Below are 17,517 nucleotides of genomic sequence, written 5' to 3'. Positions count from 1 at the left end.
CGTGGTGGACTACGGCCTTAACCCCTTCTCACCTCTGCTCTGTACCGGCCCACGGTAATGGTTTGATGTGATGATGATAATTAACTAGCTGTTGACCGCATTTTTTCCCTACGTTCGGTTTATTTATATATTATATAACAGTTTGGAAAAAGTAGCCCATGTTACTTTACGTCCTTTCAACTAAAACTATACAAGAAATCATATTGCGTGGTTGCTTAGTTAGGGCATACAAACGAACACACACCTATAAGTGAGGATTATACGAAACACGCTATGTATAACATGAGCAAGCAACTACTAGCCTGTGTGTAGACGAGTGGTACGCACACAGTGTCGTACCCGATCAGTCCTCCTAGTCTGCGCCTGATGTCTGATAACTCTACCAGCAGGGTCTGGACTATATGGTCACTGGTGATCAGGCCCTCCTTCCTCGCCCTGTTGATGATGTTCGTTGCCCAGACGAGGGGCATCCAGTATTTCGACATAGGGCTCTTTCCATCCATTTTCTCGAATACTTTTCTCTCCGATTCCAGCATTAGTCCTGCAATAAGAAAGTGTGAGGTTAAATTAACCAATACCACATATTTTCAAGAACTGAAGATGTTCATCAACAGCCACAAGCGTCCACTGCTGAACATAGGACTTTCCAAGAGCGCGCCACCACACACGGTACTCCGCCTTTTTAAGGTCATCTGTCCAGCGCGCTAGATCGTCCCACACTGCGCTTACCGATTCGCGGTCTCCACTCCACACGTCTGCCCCAACGGCCATCGGTCCTACGATAGACGTGACCCGTCCACTGCCACTTCAACTTGCTTATCCTTTGAGCTATGTCGGTGACCTTGGTTCTTCTACGGATTTCTTCGAATTCTAATTCTCTCTTCGGGATATAAGATGTTCAACATCAGATTAAAAGTCTCCTTCTCCAGCTAGCCATTCAGTTAGATTTCAGTCAAGACCTAACATGTGATATAGAATATCAAATAGCTGCATTGTTTAATTAGCTCTGCAATATTTAAAGGTGTTAATTTGTCTATTTCCAACAAAATTTTGTTTTGAATTTTGACAATGCATATTTTTAAAAACTGTGTGCATAAACCACAATCTGTTAATTATTTCTGTACTTTTACCTATATATTATTGAACATAATTAGATTTTTTTTTCAAAATGCATGTCAAAATCTCTATTTAAATTATTATATTTTGATGCGTTCATTACATTATGATGATTATACAGTTGGCGTTAGCACCTACTGTGCTCCTGCGATCCGGCTTTCTGGGTCTAAGGCTGTGGCTGTGATTAGCACAACTGGAAAATGTTTGTGTAATGAGCATGATTAATTTTCAGTGTCTGGGTGTTTATATGAGTTTATATGAATATTCTAAGTATTTATGTATATTATTCATGAAAATATTAATCAGTCATCTCAGTACCCATAACACAAGCTAAGCTTACTTTGGGCCTAGATGGCAATGTGTGTATTGTCGTAGTAGTTATTTATTATTATTTATTTATATAGCGGCCAAGCCATGAATTGAATGAAGAATTAAGCCTCAAGAAATGGGTAGGTACACCCTGTAAGTTCTTACCAGAATCGACGACGTGCTGCCACGAGGGGAAGCGTCGCTTGACCCTGAGAGAAACTCTTTGCAAGGTGATCACGTAGGCCAAGATGGCGTAGCGGACTATGTTGCGCCGCATAAGCCGCCCTGTTTCGTCCTGCAACAAGGAAATACTAATCATTAGCGTTTGCCGCCTGCTTAATTTTTGCACAATAATGCCGCAGTCGTCCGGCAGTGGGCAATATAATTAAGAAAGTAATAACAGATTACTTGACGTACATGTATGAGCGGTAATAGCCTAGTGCGCGGTAATAGCCTAGTGAGCGCTAAGAGCCTAGTGAGCGGTAATAGCTTAGTGAGCGGTAATAGCTTAGTGAGCGGTAATAGCTTAGTGAGCGGTAATAGCTTAGTGAGCGGAAATAGCTTACTGAGCGGTAATAGCTTACTGAGCGGTAATAGCTTAGTGAGCGGTAACAGCCTAGTGAGCGGCGATAGCCGCTCGATAGAAAAAAGATAGAAAAAAGAGGTCGAAATGACTTTTCGACCTCATTTTTGTGGGACCGAGTTCGATCACGCACGCCTTTTTCAAGTTATGTGTGCTTTATCAATTTAACATCACTATTACTTGCTTCAACATTGAAGGAAAACATCGCGAGGAAAACTATATACCTGAGATTTCTCCATATTATTCTCAAAGGCGTGTAAAGTTACCGATTTGCAGTTGGTTAGTTTTTTTGACTACGGTCTAAGCCCTTCTCATTCTGAGAACAATCCCCCACCCTGCAGTGGGCCCCCCGTGGGAGACCCCCGTCTATGCCCAGGCGTGGGACGAGTATGTATAGTAATGATGGTGATAAAGATTTGTTGTGGTCTTAGGTATGTCATTAAAATTTTATGAGTTTCTTGGAAAAAAATATGACTCTGTAAGTACGTAATTATACGCTGCATCTCAAGATATGAAAATATTGTGGTTCCACCTTGTAACTGCGACGTTACGTGTCGCTTACATAATAAACTTATTGCGAGCTAGAAATAAATCACTGATTAAAACTATGGTATTTGAGTTCGAGATTTTCCTTGAACCGTCAACTCATGTATTGGATAATATGTCAACTTATGTATCTGACTCGCAAAAATATACTGGCCCATATGGTTCTTGACAGAGAATTTAAATTATATGTCTATGATCTAATACAAATGATTATAAAACTCAATAACTACTTGACCGATTTTATAAATTAGCCAGAAAATACAATATAATCTTAAAACAATTTAAAGGTATAATAAGGTTATCTCAAAAAAAAAAATGTTTATTACCAGAACAGACTAATGTAGGCAAACCTTCCCCTTTAACAGTATAATTAGATGCACAGAAGACAATGAAAAATTAAAACAACTTCGTATTAAATCTGTGGCAGTTGCGATTTGCACTGGGCATTACCGAAATCGAGTCGTAAGAATAAAAAAAAATATACTACGACAATACAAACATCGCCATCTAGCCCCAAAGTAAGTGTGGCTTGTGTTAAGGGTACTAAGATAAATGAAATATTTTTTATGAATAACATACACTTATAATACACAAAGAAACACCCAGACACTGAAAAACATTCATGTTCGTCACACAAACATTTTCCAGTTGTGAGAATCGAAACCACAGCCTTGACTCAGAAAGCGGGGTCGCTGCCCAATGCGCCAATCGGCCGTCAAACGTATGGAGTTTTGAAAATTTTAACCAATAATCATACTATTTATGTACGTACCTAAATACCCTAAATGAAAAACGGGGGAACAGATATAATACACGCGGGGAACACATATAATACACGCGTGGAACAGATATAATACACGGGGCGATCCACCACTTCAATCAATGGCAAAAAAAACTTTTTCTCGAAAACTTTTAAAATACCGTTTCGACTTATTTTTATTAAACAGAGTTAATAAACATCATTTGTAATTTCAAAAGCCATCCTCACTTTTAAATGACAAAAGTGATTTTTGCAAAAATAATATTTCTTTATTCCACACAATAATTGGTGTAACCTTATTTGTGTTAAATAAATAAGATTACATCTGTGTCAACATCACGAAATGGCTACAATGTATCTGCTAATTGTAGATTTAATGAACATTTAAAATATAAGCCAGCGCAATACTGTTGATAGAGTGCCTATCAATAACATTAAAAACTTTTAAATATTTTTTCAATAAACAAATATACTTTCATAATTTTAGACATTGGGAAGCGGTCATAGCGCTTTGGGTTCGGAGCTTGACTTCACTTTCGGGGCGCCGAGTTCAAATCCCAGCACGCACCTCTAACTTGTCTAAGTTATGTGCGTTTAAGTAACTAAAAAATATCACTTGCTTCAACGTGAAGGAAAACAATATGAGGAAACCTGCATCCCTGGGAGTTCTGCATAATGTTCTCAAAGGTGTGTGAAGTCCACCAATCCGCACTGGGCCGGCGTGGTGGACTACGGCCTTAACCCCTTCTCATTGTGTTAAGATGTGGGCCGGTAAGGGGTTAATGCGATGATGATGATTATTTTAGATTTTTTTTTCATATATATATGTAAATATAAATATATAAAAATATCTATATATTTACATATATATATATATATATATATGTAAATCTTCACCACTTCACCAACAACCTACAACAGTACACTGCCAATAATCCCATTTTTATCTGTATATTATAAGTATTTATGTATATTATTCACAAAAATATTCATTAGTCATCTCAGTACCCATAACACAAGCTACGCTTACTTTGGGGCTAGATGGCGGTGTGTGTATTCATTAATCCCCTTACTGAGCAGACGACTTGGAGATCGCAGTAGATGGTAGTAACAGCACAGAGTATAAACATATGGATGTATTATATATATATGTATGTAGTTGCTACCTAAATGTAGTTAGATAAAAAACGTACCTACATACAATTCCCGAGTCAGGCGAAATTCTCATTTGATAGAAAGGGTCAGAATTTTTTAAGCAGTGTTGTTGTGTTACGTTTGAAAAGGGAAAACTCTTTAAACTAAAGAAGGCATAAGTATATATACCATTGTGCATCGCTCAAAGCATGTATGTGTGTACGAGTTTAAAATGACAGTTATATATTATACACCTTGAAATAAGGATTGTAATTCTGAAACAAGAGCGACAACGATCCTTTCTAAAATTATAAACGCGAAAGTGTTTGTTTCCCCCTTCTTAACTCCCTAACTGAGCAAACACAACTTCATTTTGGTGTCGAGTTAATAGAAAGGCCAGAGCGTAGCATAGGCTTAATTCTATACCAGGAAAACAAACGGTTAAAAAAATCGTAATAAACGGTTTACGATTCACCATGATACCAAAAGACATACTGCTTTTATATGCTAAGTATTCCAAAACGAGGTTTAAACATTAATTAAACAACTAAGTATTATTAAATCTCTGAGGTTCTCCACTGCGAAAAATAAATAAGTATTTCTTACTTAATGGTTATTTTCTTCACAGAAAAATGTTATGTTAAGTTAGTTAACGTAGTTACTAGTATGTAGGTACGGTTTCCTTTTTTTTATTATAACCCTGGTTTAAAATGAATATATAATCCCTACTATCCCTATCCCTACTAATATTATAAATGTCAATGTTTGTTTTTTACGCTTTCACACAAAAACTACTTTACCGATCCTCATTAAACTTTGTACACATACTCTTGGATGTGTTAGAAGTAATATAGGATACTTTTTATATCGACATTAAGCTCGGTTCCTTTGGGAGAGGGGATGAAAGTGTTTGACGATTTTACACCATAACTCCGACAAATTATAACCCATTTAAATAATTATTTTTGTACTATAGAGGTTATAATATGTGTTTAATTTTGCCCAATCTTTGTGTAGATCTGAATGTGGTTAGAGATAGAGGACAGAACTCCCCTCACTTAAGGCTTAGCGATACTGAATACTTTAATTTTATTTAGAACTACAAGTATATTGAATGCCACATAGAAAAACAAAATCAAACCCAGACGGAGACGCGGGCAACAGCTAGTATTAATATATTATAAAGGTAGAAATAACTGAACGTTCTAGTATGTTTTTATGGCAACCAAAAGTTGCAACAAAAGTGAAATGACCACGGCACAGCCCCGTATCACGCTGGTAGTCCCCGGAAGAATTAGTTGGCAACTCATAATAGTTATTAAGTATATAATAATATAATTGTCGAGAACTAAGGTTCGTGTATCGTGTTACTGGAGGGTCATTGGAAGTAGTAGGTATAGTCTTACAAAAGGCAATGCTACAGCCACTTCCGTATTCATAAGACTACGATTTTTTCAAGAAAACTTTTTTAGGCGCGACTAGGGAGTAACTCAGATTTTTTTGTGACGGAATTAACGCTTACTGTCTTTCTGTGCAGTTTCCGCTGTTTAAAAATAATAATTTTGATTGATCGTTAGTATATGTCATATACTCGACGCTTCTTGACTTATACGCCAGCCAGTGGAAAATATCATAATCAATTAGGATTATTTTTTTCCAATATGTTCAAACGGATCAACTTTTGATTGCAAAGTTTTTTGATAACCTCTAAATATATTACTTTTGTAATAAATAAATAATAAATAAATTTTCTGACGATTGCGACATTCCATAACATTCAATGACAAGGTTTTTTTGACATGTGCTGATCTAACCTTCAGTTTTTTACTCTCAATTATTCTATTTAACAAATGAGAATATTTATAAAATGTGAAAGTGATATTATTGAATTTTTAATAGAATATAAAATGAAATTGTGAATATTTAATGAAATGGCGTCCCAGGAACATTTTACTCTTTCATCAAAAAATAATAACGCGCGATTGAAGTAAAACATTTCCTTCAATCGCGCGTAAAGGTTACACGCACACACTTTTTTTATTTTATTCCCATGCAAGTTAGCTCTTGATGGTATCGGGTGGTGGTGATGATGCAGTCTAATATAGAGGCGATCCACCCAGTAGCGTGCACACGAATTTAGACCAGGGTAAGTATAAAGAAGGAAAATGGCATAAAATGGAAAAATCCTTGCCCTAATGAGTAATACAAAAGTTTTAGGGTATGCAGTGGGTTTGTGCATGTATGACGTGCACGCCACTGCTGGCATACCGAGTTTGCCAGTTTTAGTCAAATATCACGAATGTGGACAATTTTTTTACATTGTTAATTTTTTTACTTGCATTACGTTTAACATTATGTCAATAGCTTGAGGTTGAGCGGGCAAAAGAAAAGATGAAATTTTAAGACGCCCGGTTTCCAAATATTGTAAAAACAACAATAAATTAACTTTTAATTACTAACAGACAGAACCTAAAGAAAAATGCGGATACGAGTTAAATAACAAGTGTTATAGTATAGCAACAATATCGTCGTAATATGTGTTAACAATCGTTCAAGTCCGCTAACTCGCATTAGAATAGCGTGACGGGTCAATGCTTCAATTCCCTCTCTCGTGAAAGAATGGACTGTGATATTAATGATAGACGAGGATGATGCTAAATTTCGAGTCTTTGCTGATATCACTAGTTCACTAGCCGGGAGCCAATCCTCAGGGCAGCAGCCATAGCATTTAGAAAAGGCTATCATTAGGAACGGGCAGTTTCGGTAACTATAAAGACAAGATCCCATCGTTAGCCTATAAGGTACTACTGGGGGGATACAGAGCCACGCTACTCCGGCTATTGCGGGTTGCCGGGGTATCATCATCATCGTCACAATGAGAACTAAGGCCGTAGTCCACCACGCTGGCCCAGTGCGGATAGGTGAACACCACACACCTTTGAGAACATTATGGAGTACTCTCAAGCATGCAGGTTTCCTTTACCGTTGAAACAAGTGATATTTAAATTATTTAAAACGTACATAACTCAGAAAAGTTAGAGGTGCGTGCTGGGATGCGAACTCGCCCCCCCGAAAGTGAAGTAGAGCGCGTACCTAACGCGCTATCACTTCAGCGGGATATACAAAGCGTAAATGAAACCGAAATACTCCATAGGCTTTAGAGATACATTATGTACTGTCTCAGAGACGTATCTCTGACAACGAGAATTTAATAGTTTTTGAGTAAATCACTGTTTTTACTGAAAAAAATCCGATACAGCCCTAACATGACATGAGATATTTAAATCTTGTGACTCCTGTCACTTTATTAGGTACGCATCGCATTGCGTAGGTACTATGCGCGTGTCTGTCTCTTATCTTCAATAGGGTTGACACAAGTAAACACTCATAATACTTTGTACTCATACTTTTGTATGGAAAATTAATAATGGAAAATAAATTTTACAGGGTGGTTCCTTATGAAATATACTTATGCACCCTTCAACAGTATTTCGTGATTCGGTTACACGTTGTATAATATTAACATGGACCGACAACAGACAACTTAACGTGCTAACTGGGCACGGGGGTGGCAGCGATAATACCCTTTCTCCGGGCTGGTAAAGAGAATTTCTTCACGAATAGCATTTTTTTGTGACCCTACGAGACAGTAATTAATAGGGCTAGTAAACTATGCACTCTATTTTTTATAACTTGTCTTATAAAGTAAACATTCTTTTGTTAATATTTCGTGTAAACTATGTTTCAAAAAGATTAAAAAAAAAAAAATAATAAAAAATATTTTCTTAATCTAAGTGTGTTTTTATTATTTTTATTATAGTTAATATATATTTAAAAAAATCACTGCAATAAAATAAATAAAGAGACAATAAATATTTTTGTTTTTGTCAGTGCGTTTTTATTATTTTTATAAGTATAAAAAAAAACTTTGAACTAAAAAGTGACATAAAGATCGTTAAAAATATAAAAACAAATAAGAAAAAATTTACTAAGTTAAATGGTTGACACAAGTGATGACTGATGATAGCATAAGCACGTGACCGGTTCATTCAACATTGGTTATTAAAGCAGAGATTAAAGTCTAAACAATATTAATGAGTATAAACATTCCGGCAGATGATTTGCCACACTCCGTGAGCTCACGTCTCGCTGATTTCAAAGGTTTTCCTCATAGCGATTCTGCTTGGTATTGCGATAACTAGCGGCCTGTCATACACACCGCGATAAAATGTTGATCATCATGAACCACTAGTTGAACCCTGTTACATTCGCTGTCATCCGCAGCCTGCCCACGGCTGGGCACAGGCACCAACTAACACAAAAAAAACAATAATCTATACTGAGTGAGACTTGGCGTGAGTTTAACACTTACGCCTTATGTGCCTGCAATTTCACCGGCATCCACGTATTATATCTACCCCCGAGCATTAGCATGTGCTCCGGCAGCAATGCTACCTTCAGATATAAGGGTGGACGAGCTCTGTCACAAAGAGCTTTACATCATCAACCCATTACGGCCCACTACAGTTCACGGGTCTCCTCACAGTACGAATAACAATAACATAGTACAGTCGAATAGCACGTCAAGCCGATGATAATCGCCAAAGCCCATCAACCTGCTTTGGAGAAGAATTGTGGGTCTATGATCTAAAACTATCTCGCTATACTGTCGTCTTTATCTAAACTTTCTAAAACAATGTTTTTAAAACAATTGTGTCCATCTTGTCGCTTATCGTCTATTATATTTTTAACGGACCTTTACACTAGCAATTAACTTTAGCGGCCCGTCAGGAAAGATAATCACTTGAGGGTGGTGGGACACTCGTTTACACCAACAGTCCGTTAAAGTTACAAACATTGGTTGTTGTAATCGGCCCTAAAATCATTCAATTGTTAGAGTGATTCGACTAATACAACTAATACTAATATACAGTTTAGATAATCTGAATAGTTACAACGATACAAGAGAAATTTCTTCTTCGCGTATTGTGTTATATAAACGTCTAGGTGCTGTTTGTTTACGTATGGGCATGACGAAGTGTCGCCGCTGAATTTGTACTCCTCTTTGTCCAGCACTGTGGGAGTGATCAGAACCGTATGTTTTCAAGTTAACAAACTTGACATCAACACTAACATCATCATGTCAACCAATGCACGTACACTGCTAGACATATGACTTTTGTAGGGAGTTCGAAATACCACGGTCTTGTAGGGTCCAACGGCTCTTTGCGACTCGATTGCTCATATGTCCACCCTGTCGTGTCGGAGGTCTATCAACGCTTGGACCCCCATGGCTTGTTATTTCCTACTTCTACGCACATTCTCTCTCTTAGCACAGAGGGATTTACCAACATAGGATTTGAGGTCTCACTCAATGTCCTCGTCGGAGCTAGACTGTTATCAATATCTGTTAGTTATCTGTGTGCCTGTTCATTAAAAGCCTTTCAAATAAAATGACAGATTAACGCTAACTTCGATGGAAATATGTGGTCTGTGGCAACAGTAAAAAGGTTATGGTCCTAGTACCATCACTATATAACTTTGTTATATAGTGATTATACTATAAAGTATACCTATAACAAAGTTATAACATCGCGCGAAAAACTGAAAAACTGCAGTACGGATTTTAATACCTTTTTCACTAATGGACTGAGTGTTGTTGCGTGAGTGTGCATGAGTTTAAGTTTGCGATTAATTATGGGTTTCCACTGAAATATAACGATGATTGTAAAAGATGTCGCGGGCAACAGCTGGTTAGAAAAATAATTCAGATATCACACGCACCTTCATAAACAATTTATTTTCTAAATCTATCTATCTATCTATCTTGCAATGAGGCCCGCTTCAGCAGATGCACTTCGACCCTCCAGGATCTTTTGTGCTCTATTTTCTAAATAGTATTATTATAAAAATAGTAATCTTTTTATTACTTTAGTAATCTTTGTAGTGTAAGGTGTGTTTCAAAAATTGTAAAAAAAAAATTAAATCTCCCATCCAATAGGGTAAAATCTTGTGTTGCAACTTATTTTAGTTTTCCCATTGTTTTGAGTTTCCATTCCTGTCAGCAGGGCTTATGATTGCCTCTGTATTTTTAATATAAGATTGCTTACATATATCTAAATTTCAAATAAAGACTTTTCAAAATCTGCCTAAATGTGGAGAATCTCCGCCAAAACCCATTTAAATGTTTCATAGCACTTTTATTCAGTCAATACAAAATTCTCCATTGAAACAAATACGATAAGGTGGTTTAGAAAGGATTCGCCACGGTTCCGACTCTACTACAGATTCATATGGGTCTTACTGCTTGTGACATTGAGGTGAGAACGCAGTGGCAAAATATTTAACCTAGCGCGTATTAAAATTATTGATTATGCATACGATTTTGTTACATTACTGACTGATCGTTGGAACCAACCAGTTTTTGTAACAAACGTGTCTCAAACCAGCTATTGTACCTAGCCGATGTATTCTGTTAAGAAATAATAATTTGAAGAGTTCATATCATATAATGTTACCTTTGCTAGAATTTATATGTAACATTTGTATGTAGATTATTATGTGAATGTTGTCTGTGTGTTTGGTTTAGGACAGACAGACAGACACGAACGAAAAAAAATACTGTTATGGGTTATGTATCGGTTAAGAGTGACCCCCATTTAATGAACAGAATTTGACCCGTTACAGTGTTATTGTAAGTATATTTTGATTATTAATAATAAAAGTTCTTCTTTTGGCGCTTTATGGAAAAATGATGAGGGTAAATTTTTACCCACCCGTACCCTGAAGTTAGCTGTAAGGTTTGGCAGGTTTTGCAGACACTTTCAATTGTCAAAATCTGCGGGCTCATTCGGGTTTTCATGTTGGTTGTCCAATAATGAGTATAATAGTATTCCAAATTTAATTATGTTTATTATGACAATTTCTTTAATTATAAAGATTTTTTTTTGTGATATTTAAATAAACTTTATTTAACTAACTGATATTGCGCTATAATAAAACTTTCAATGTATTAAATTCGACTTGACTAGCCTCAAAAAGACTAGAATCCAAAACAATGAAATCAGTAATTAAAATACCGAATTGACACTACGTCATAGATTTAATTTAATTTAAAAAATATAACCTAAAATAAACTATTTAAAACTAAATAAAATCTATAACGTCCTCGAAACCACCGCAGCGAGGCACAGTTCCTAAGATGCCGGCAGCATTTCCCCTTTGGATGGCCAAACTAATTCGTTGGCCAAGGTAGAACTGCCCGCTCTAGGATCACCGGAAATAAAAAATATTTAAAAATTATTACTTTGTATTAAATACCTTTTTCTACAAACGTAGAATAAGGCGAAAGATGAAATTTTTGAAAAGATTTTAAATTTTTATCTCGTTACGCCAAAGTATAACTAACTTCTAATGCGTGTACATAAGTATTTATAATATAGTATATTTTTTGAAGTTTTATAATTGCTTCCAAACAAACAAGTAATAATCTGAAATAAATAGGTTTTGTGTAACTTAAAATAAGATAATTATGTCTTTAAAAAGGAGAGTGTTTGTGAAAAATAAGTTTGAGAGAATCTTTTTTTTTGCGATGTACCTGGCACTAAGGCGAAAAATGCTGGCAAAAATTAACGTCTCTACCAGACTCTTTCTTACGCGTAAACCGAGTTACGCGTAGCCAGAAAAACGAACAGAGGCGAATTATTTGTACGTTCACTTTTGTACTACGTCGTATATATGAAAAATTATAAACGAATGAAGTCGGGGTCGGTTCTATATCAAGTGAAGTCGCTAAATCAAAGAAGAATTTAAGGGTAATGACAAAAAACCAGTAATGTTACATTTTTATGCTTTTACTTTTTATTATGAGTACCTTACATTAATCCTAACTTTAGATACACTCCTCATACGCCAATCGGCCAGTCGGTGAAATGCGTATCCATATATATATCCATTTCACCCGACGCGACGACCTTTCTGAGTCAAGGCTGTGGGTTCACACAACTGGAAAATGGTTGTGCGATGAACATGAATGTTTTTTCAGAGTTGTTTATTTGTATATTTTAAGAATTTATTTATTCATAAAAGTATTTATCAGTCATCTAAGTACCTATAAGACAGGCTAACCTTTGTTTGGGGCTATATGGCGATGTGTATTGTTGTAGTTTATTTAAATCTCTCGTAGGGTACTTTTCAGAAGGTTGACTTCTGTCGTGTGTGAGGTGCACAGAATTATAAGGACTCCTTAGTCAACAAGAAACCTTTGCTTATAGTTTCACCAAACGTAGTCTATGGTCATACCGTAGAATTAAGAACATACAGAACCCTCATTTAGCGTTTATTGCATGCAGTACATTGTGTCTGAAAACCCGCGGAATCTTGCTAGCTCTCGAACTTTTTCGATTTTCCCCAGTTTATGGTAAACTTGTAGAACATTAGATACAAAATAATTACTGTCAACTGCTGAATGGGATGTAGTGCCTAGCCGCCTGCGCGAGAAACTCTACTAAAGTGGAGTGGTTATTGATACTTCACAATATTAGTGTACACGGTGTCTGTATGTTCTAAATTCTGTGGGTCAAATAATGCGGAGGGAAGATAAAAAGATTGTTAGATTTTTTCTTTTTAATTTAAAAGATAACCTTCAATTAACCTTAATAAACCAATGCCGCGATTTAAAAAAAAAACGTGTGGATTCACCTCGTCCGTTTAATTTATGCTAATTGAGCAAATCATATTAGGATTAGGAACTGTTACTCGATTTAACCGGTTATACAGGATGTTTGGTGCATCGTGTGCCAAATCGAATCTGATGATTGGAGGGGTCTTTGGCTATCTCTTCAGCCCTCGTAAAAAAATCTTGCTCAAACGGTTTTTTTTATACTGATTTTAAATTGTTTTTTTAAAAATTGTAAAAATTCTACATTTAAATTTTAATAAAAAATAAAGTTGTTAAGTATTAATTAATTTTCTTTTTAATCTTTAATTTGTAACGTTTTACGCTTCTTTTGAAACTAGAATTACACGCCAGCAACATCTAGTTTTTGTTTTACAGCCCCGCAAAGTTTTTTTTACGTAAAAAAATAAGCTTGAACGTCAACTTTCGGTTTTAATAAAAAAAAAACTAAAAGTGATCATGTTCTTCCAATTTTTTTAAAACATCTCTGGACTGTCCCCTTTCTAATGGTGTGCAATATGCCATGAAAAGTAATTAGTAACATCACTAATTTTCAAATTTTCTATACGGCTTCGGACTACAACTGTAACAATACGTCAAAGATGTCGGGCCTGCATTCGAAACAGGGGTGAACAATTTGAGCAGAATTTGTAAAAATTATGAAATAAATGTTTCAAATGCAATGTATTATTTTTATTTCAAGTAAAACCTACGAAATTTAAAAATTTTACCTGCTTGTGAGTGTTATTTACGCAAACCCTTGTTTTTCTTTCACCTGTTGAATATTAGAAAATTGCGACCAAGTTTAGAAAATTTGAAAATTAGTGATGTTACTAATTACTTTTCATGGCATATTGCACACCATTAGAAAGGGGACAGTCCAGAGATGTTTTAAAAAAATTGGAAGAACATGATCACTTTTAGTTTTTTTTTTATTAAAACCGAAAGTTGACGTTCAAGCTTATTTTTTTACGTAAAAAAAACTTTGCGGGGCTGTAAAACAAAAACTAGATGTTGCTGGCGTGTAATTCTAGTTTCAAAAGAAGCGTAAAACGTTACAAATTAAAGATTAAAAAGAAAATTAATTAATACTTAACAACTTTATTTTTTATTAAAATTTAAATGTAGAATTTTTACAATTTTTAAAAAAACAATTTAAAATCAGTATAAAAAAAACCGTTTGAGCAAGATTTTTTTACGAGGGCTGAAGAGATAGCCAAAGACCCCTCCAATCATCAGATTCGATTTGGCACACGATGCACCAAACATCCTGTATAAACGTAATCCAAAATCTTAACCTGATCGATGTTGATACCAAGTAGAAGCCGGTTTGAATTTTAGCCGGTTCCAAACACTGAGTTCCAGCCCTGCACTTAAATATCAGTAGAAGTTCTTTTTTGTTTCCTTATTTAAGTTGCCCCCAAACTGAAAGTAGGTAAGCCTTTTTGAAATATGGATTACATGAGGCAAACGTGAGGGCGGATTCCCTCGCGGAGGTTCGAGAGGCGGTCGCGGAAGAGGCCGAGGAGGCCGTGGGGGCCCGCGCGGAGGCCGTGGAGGCCGCGGCCGAGGGCGCCGATAAGAACCAGTGCTAAATCCTAAGACTCCATTGTGATTATTCTTGTAAAGACAAAGGTTGAAATCGTCTGTGGAATTAATGCAAGTCCTTATATAAGTCATTTCTCTTTGTTAAGGTAAACCTTAGAATTGTTATTGTAACTTGTAAGTTACATTTGCAAATATAACGGAAGATAGGTCGCGCATCGCAGCGATCGATTGCACGCAAATCGCTTCGCTTCGAACTGCCCGAGCAATCGGCTGCTAGTCGCTATGACCCGTTTGCAACAGGTCGTGGCATCAGTGAAATCTAGTGCATGATAATACAGAATGTAGAAAGCGAGTAGCTTGTGCGAGTAGCTCGTGCGAGTAGCTTGGGCCAGTAGCTTGCGGTATCTTGGTAGTTTTTTGTTGGGCTGTAAACTCGGTTAAAGTTTACTTTCAGAATTTAGACGATGTTTAATTGTTAAAGCTTGAAACTTATAGTTTTTAATGTTATAGTTGCACATTTAAATGACCCAGATTGGATAAGACCTCCGAAATCGCCTTCGATTTGGATATTCTACCTCCTTCCTCCTCTCTTTATTATAAATGCGATTGTGTGTTTGTTTTTCATTCCTTTACGCCCTAGCTCAGCAACCAATCAACTTGGTTTTGGTTGAGATTTAGTTGAAAGTTCAGGCTAACATAGGCTACATTTTATCCCAAAAAAACAAATAGTTCCCTCGGTGAAAACCGGTATAAACGCGCAAAAAGAACGCGGGCAACAACTAGTATGGAATATAGTATGGAATTGACGGCCGATTGCGGCGCAGTGGGCAGTGACCCTGCTTTCTGAGTCCAAGGCCGTGGGTTCGATTCCCACAACTGGAAAATGTTTTTCAGTGTCTGGATGTCTGTCTGTATTTTATAAGTATTTATGTATATTATTCTCAAAATTATTCATCAGTCTTCTCAGTACCACATATAACACAAGCTACGCTTACTTTAGGGTTATAAGACGATTATATAATTTATTATTTATTATATGGATGTACAGGTGCAATCCGTCGCGCTCGGTGTTTACTGCAAGACGACGGAATCGTCGGTGTAAATACCTTAATAAATTAACACTTTGACCTTTTGTAGTGAAGAAATACCTTAACGATACGCTGGCGTGAAGAATGATGAATATGAAAGACAAAGAGCTAACATGGAACATTGCTTTTGTCTCGCGGGTGACACAAAAAGCAACAATGACTCTTATATATAAACATCCGTTGACAAAAGGATTAACAAGCGAGTTGTAGTCCAAGAGACAAAGACAATTTTTTCGCGTGTCGAAAAACAACGTTATTTAATGATGATTTATTTTTTATAACCTTCATTGTTATCTCAAATGACAATTATAAGTGCAATTTGTACAAAACACCCACTAATGGTAAGAACTCTAATCCACTACATGCCACTTAATACATATACAACCTTAGATATATTTTTTAACCTTGATCGTAAAATTGTGGTGGGTATGGTCTTTATGAAGCGTGTAGCGTAATAAAATGAACCTACACCAGATTTTAAGTGCAATAATAAGTTTTAATTAGAGTCATAAAAATCAAAAGTATTCTCGTAATAGAAAACCCAAAAGACGAATAGAAAGTACAAAAAACGGTTATTCGGATTGAGAGTCACCTAAACAAAAACAAACATGGCGGACAAATTATGCAAACCGCTTTAATTTTAGTAAGCAAACGGATCGAGTTAGCTATAAGTTGGTCTAAGATTACTAAGGATATACTATTGTGACAATATTGATACTTGAATATCAAGTGCGAGGTTTTTTTATTTGTGGCTCAGAGTCGGCCAGTATACATTGTGGTGCGGCCATACTGCTGTAAGATTTTAAAGATAACATTTGATAATCTTTGTTTCAATTTGTGACAAAATGTTAATTATTGTTGTAATCAAACGCAATTTATCTATGGTGCTTTGTCAGTTGTCTATGGCACAGATAGGTGATTTGGGATGTTGTTGATGCAATCTGAGGCTATTCCGTCTCCAACTAGTCATGCTTACTCGTGCAAGTGTACTTCTTCACCGTTTACATATAGGCAGGTTATTGAAGAACTGGAGGCGACTATTTGCAAAAGTTACTGGGGCAGTCTGCATGTACGCGCTTACTGTGATGCCCCGTATTATGAAAATTAAGCTTAATAGATTTTTTTTTAAATCAGGCTGGTTTGGCGCTTTCTTAATTATTATTTGTTCTGGAACAACCAAATAATAAATGATTAATAAAATCGAAAATAAAACAATCAAGAGATCTGACACAGAGTCAATATAATGACTGGAATCAATATTGTAATATATTTATATTAAGATATAAAGAGCCCCATTCAAGAACGATCTGTTGCAAAGATATCAGCCACACATGGATTGCTTTAACACTGCCTGCCCTACACGTGCAATCGGTCGCTGCGAACGATCGCTGACTCCTTTGCAACGGGGCATCGCATTGGATAGAAGCAGGCGTTACTTTGCGGAATGCCATAATATATTATGAAAATTAAGCTTAATTTGCTATAAGTACTCCGCGAACAGCAGGAGAATCTGTATGGTGTAATTTATAATTTCTTCAAACCTTATACTCCACACCAAACAGATCTTCGGCAATGTAGGGTACATTGCCTACGCACGTTTTGCTCCACAAGTAAGTTACTTAACAATTATTCATTGTAAAGTCAACATCTCCTGAAGATGCTCCGGTTTAGGAGCGAAACGTGCGTAGACGGTACATTGCCGAATTGCATCATTTATTATTTGGTTGTTCCAGAACAAATAATAATTACGAAAGCG

At 36.2% G+C, this 17,517-nt stretch overlaps 1 protein-coding gene across 2 annotated transcripts in view; it reads right to left on the bottom strand.

The window, feature by feature from the left end:
• The window catches only part of LOC120636149 (bestrophin-4), a 64,388-nt gene that overhangs the window by 10,131 nt on the left and 36,740 nt on the right, over positions 1–17,517 (bottom strand). For both annotated transcript variants that reach the window (XM_039907467.1, XM_039907468.1), the window contains exons 4-5: positions 1,591–1,720; positions 303–541 (exon numbers count right to left, since the gene is read on the bottom strand). In XM_039907467.1, coding sequence (XP_039763401.1) covers positions 303–541; positions 1,591–1,720 — 369 coding nt within the window. The remainder of the gene's footprint in view (positions 1–302; positions 542–1,590; positions 1,721–17,517) is intronic.

Source organism: Pararge aegeria, chromosome Z (genome assembly GCF_905163445.1).
Source record: "Pararge aegeria chromosome Z, ilParAegt1.1, whole genome shotgun sequence".
Lineage (NCBI taxonomy): Eukaryota > Metazoa > Arthropoda > Insecta > Lepidoptera > Nymphalidae > Pararge > Pararge aegeria.
The sequence above is the reverse complement of the archived record's forward strand: the minus strand, read 5'-3'. Positions and strand labels throughout refer to the sequence as shown.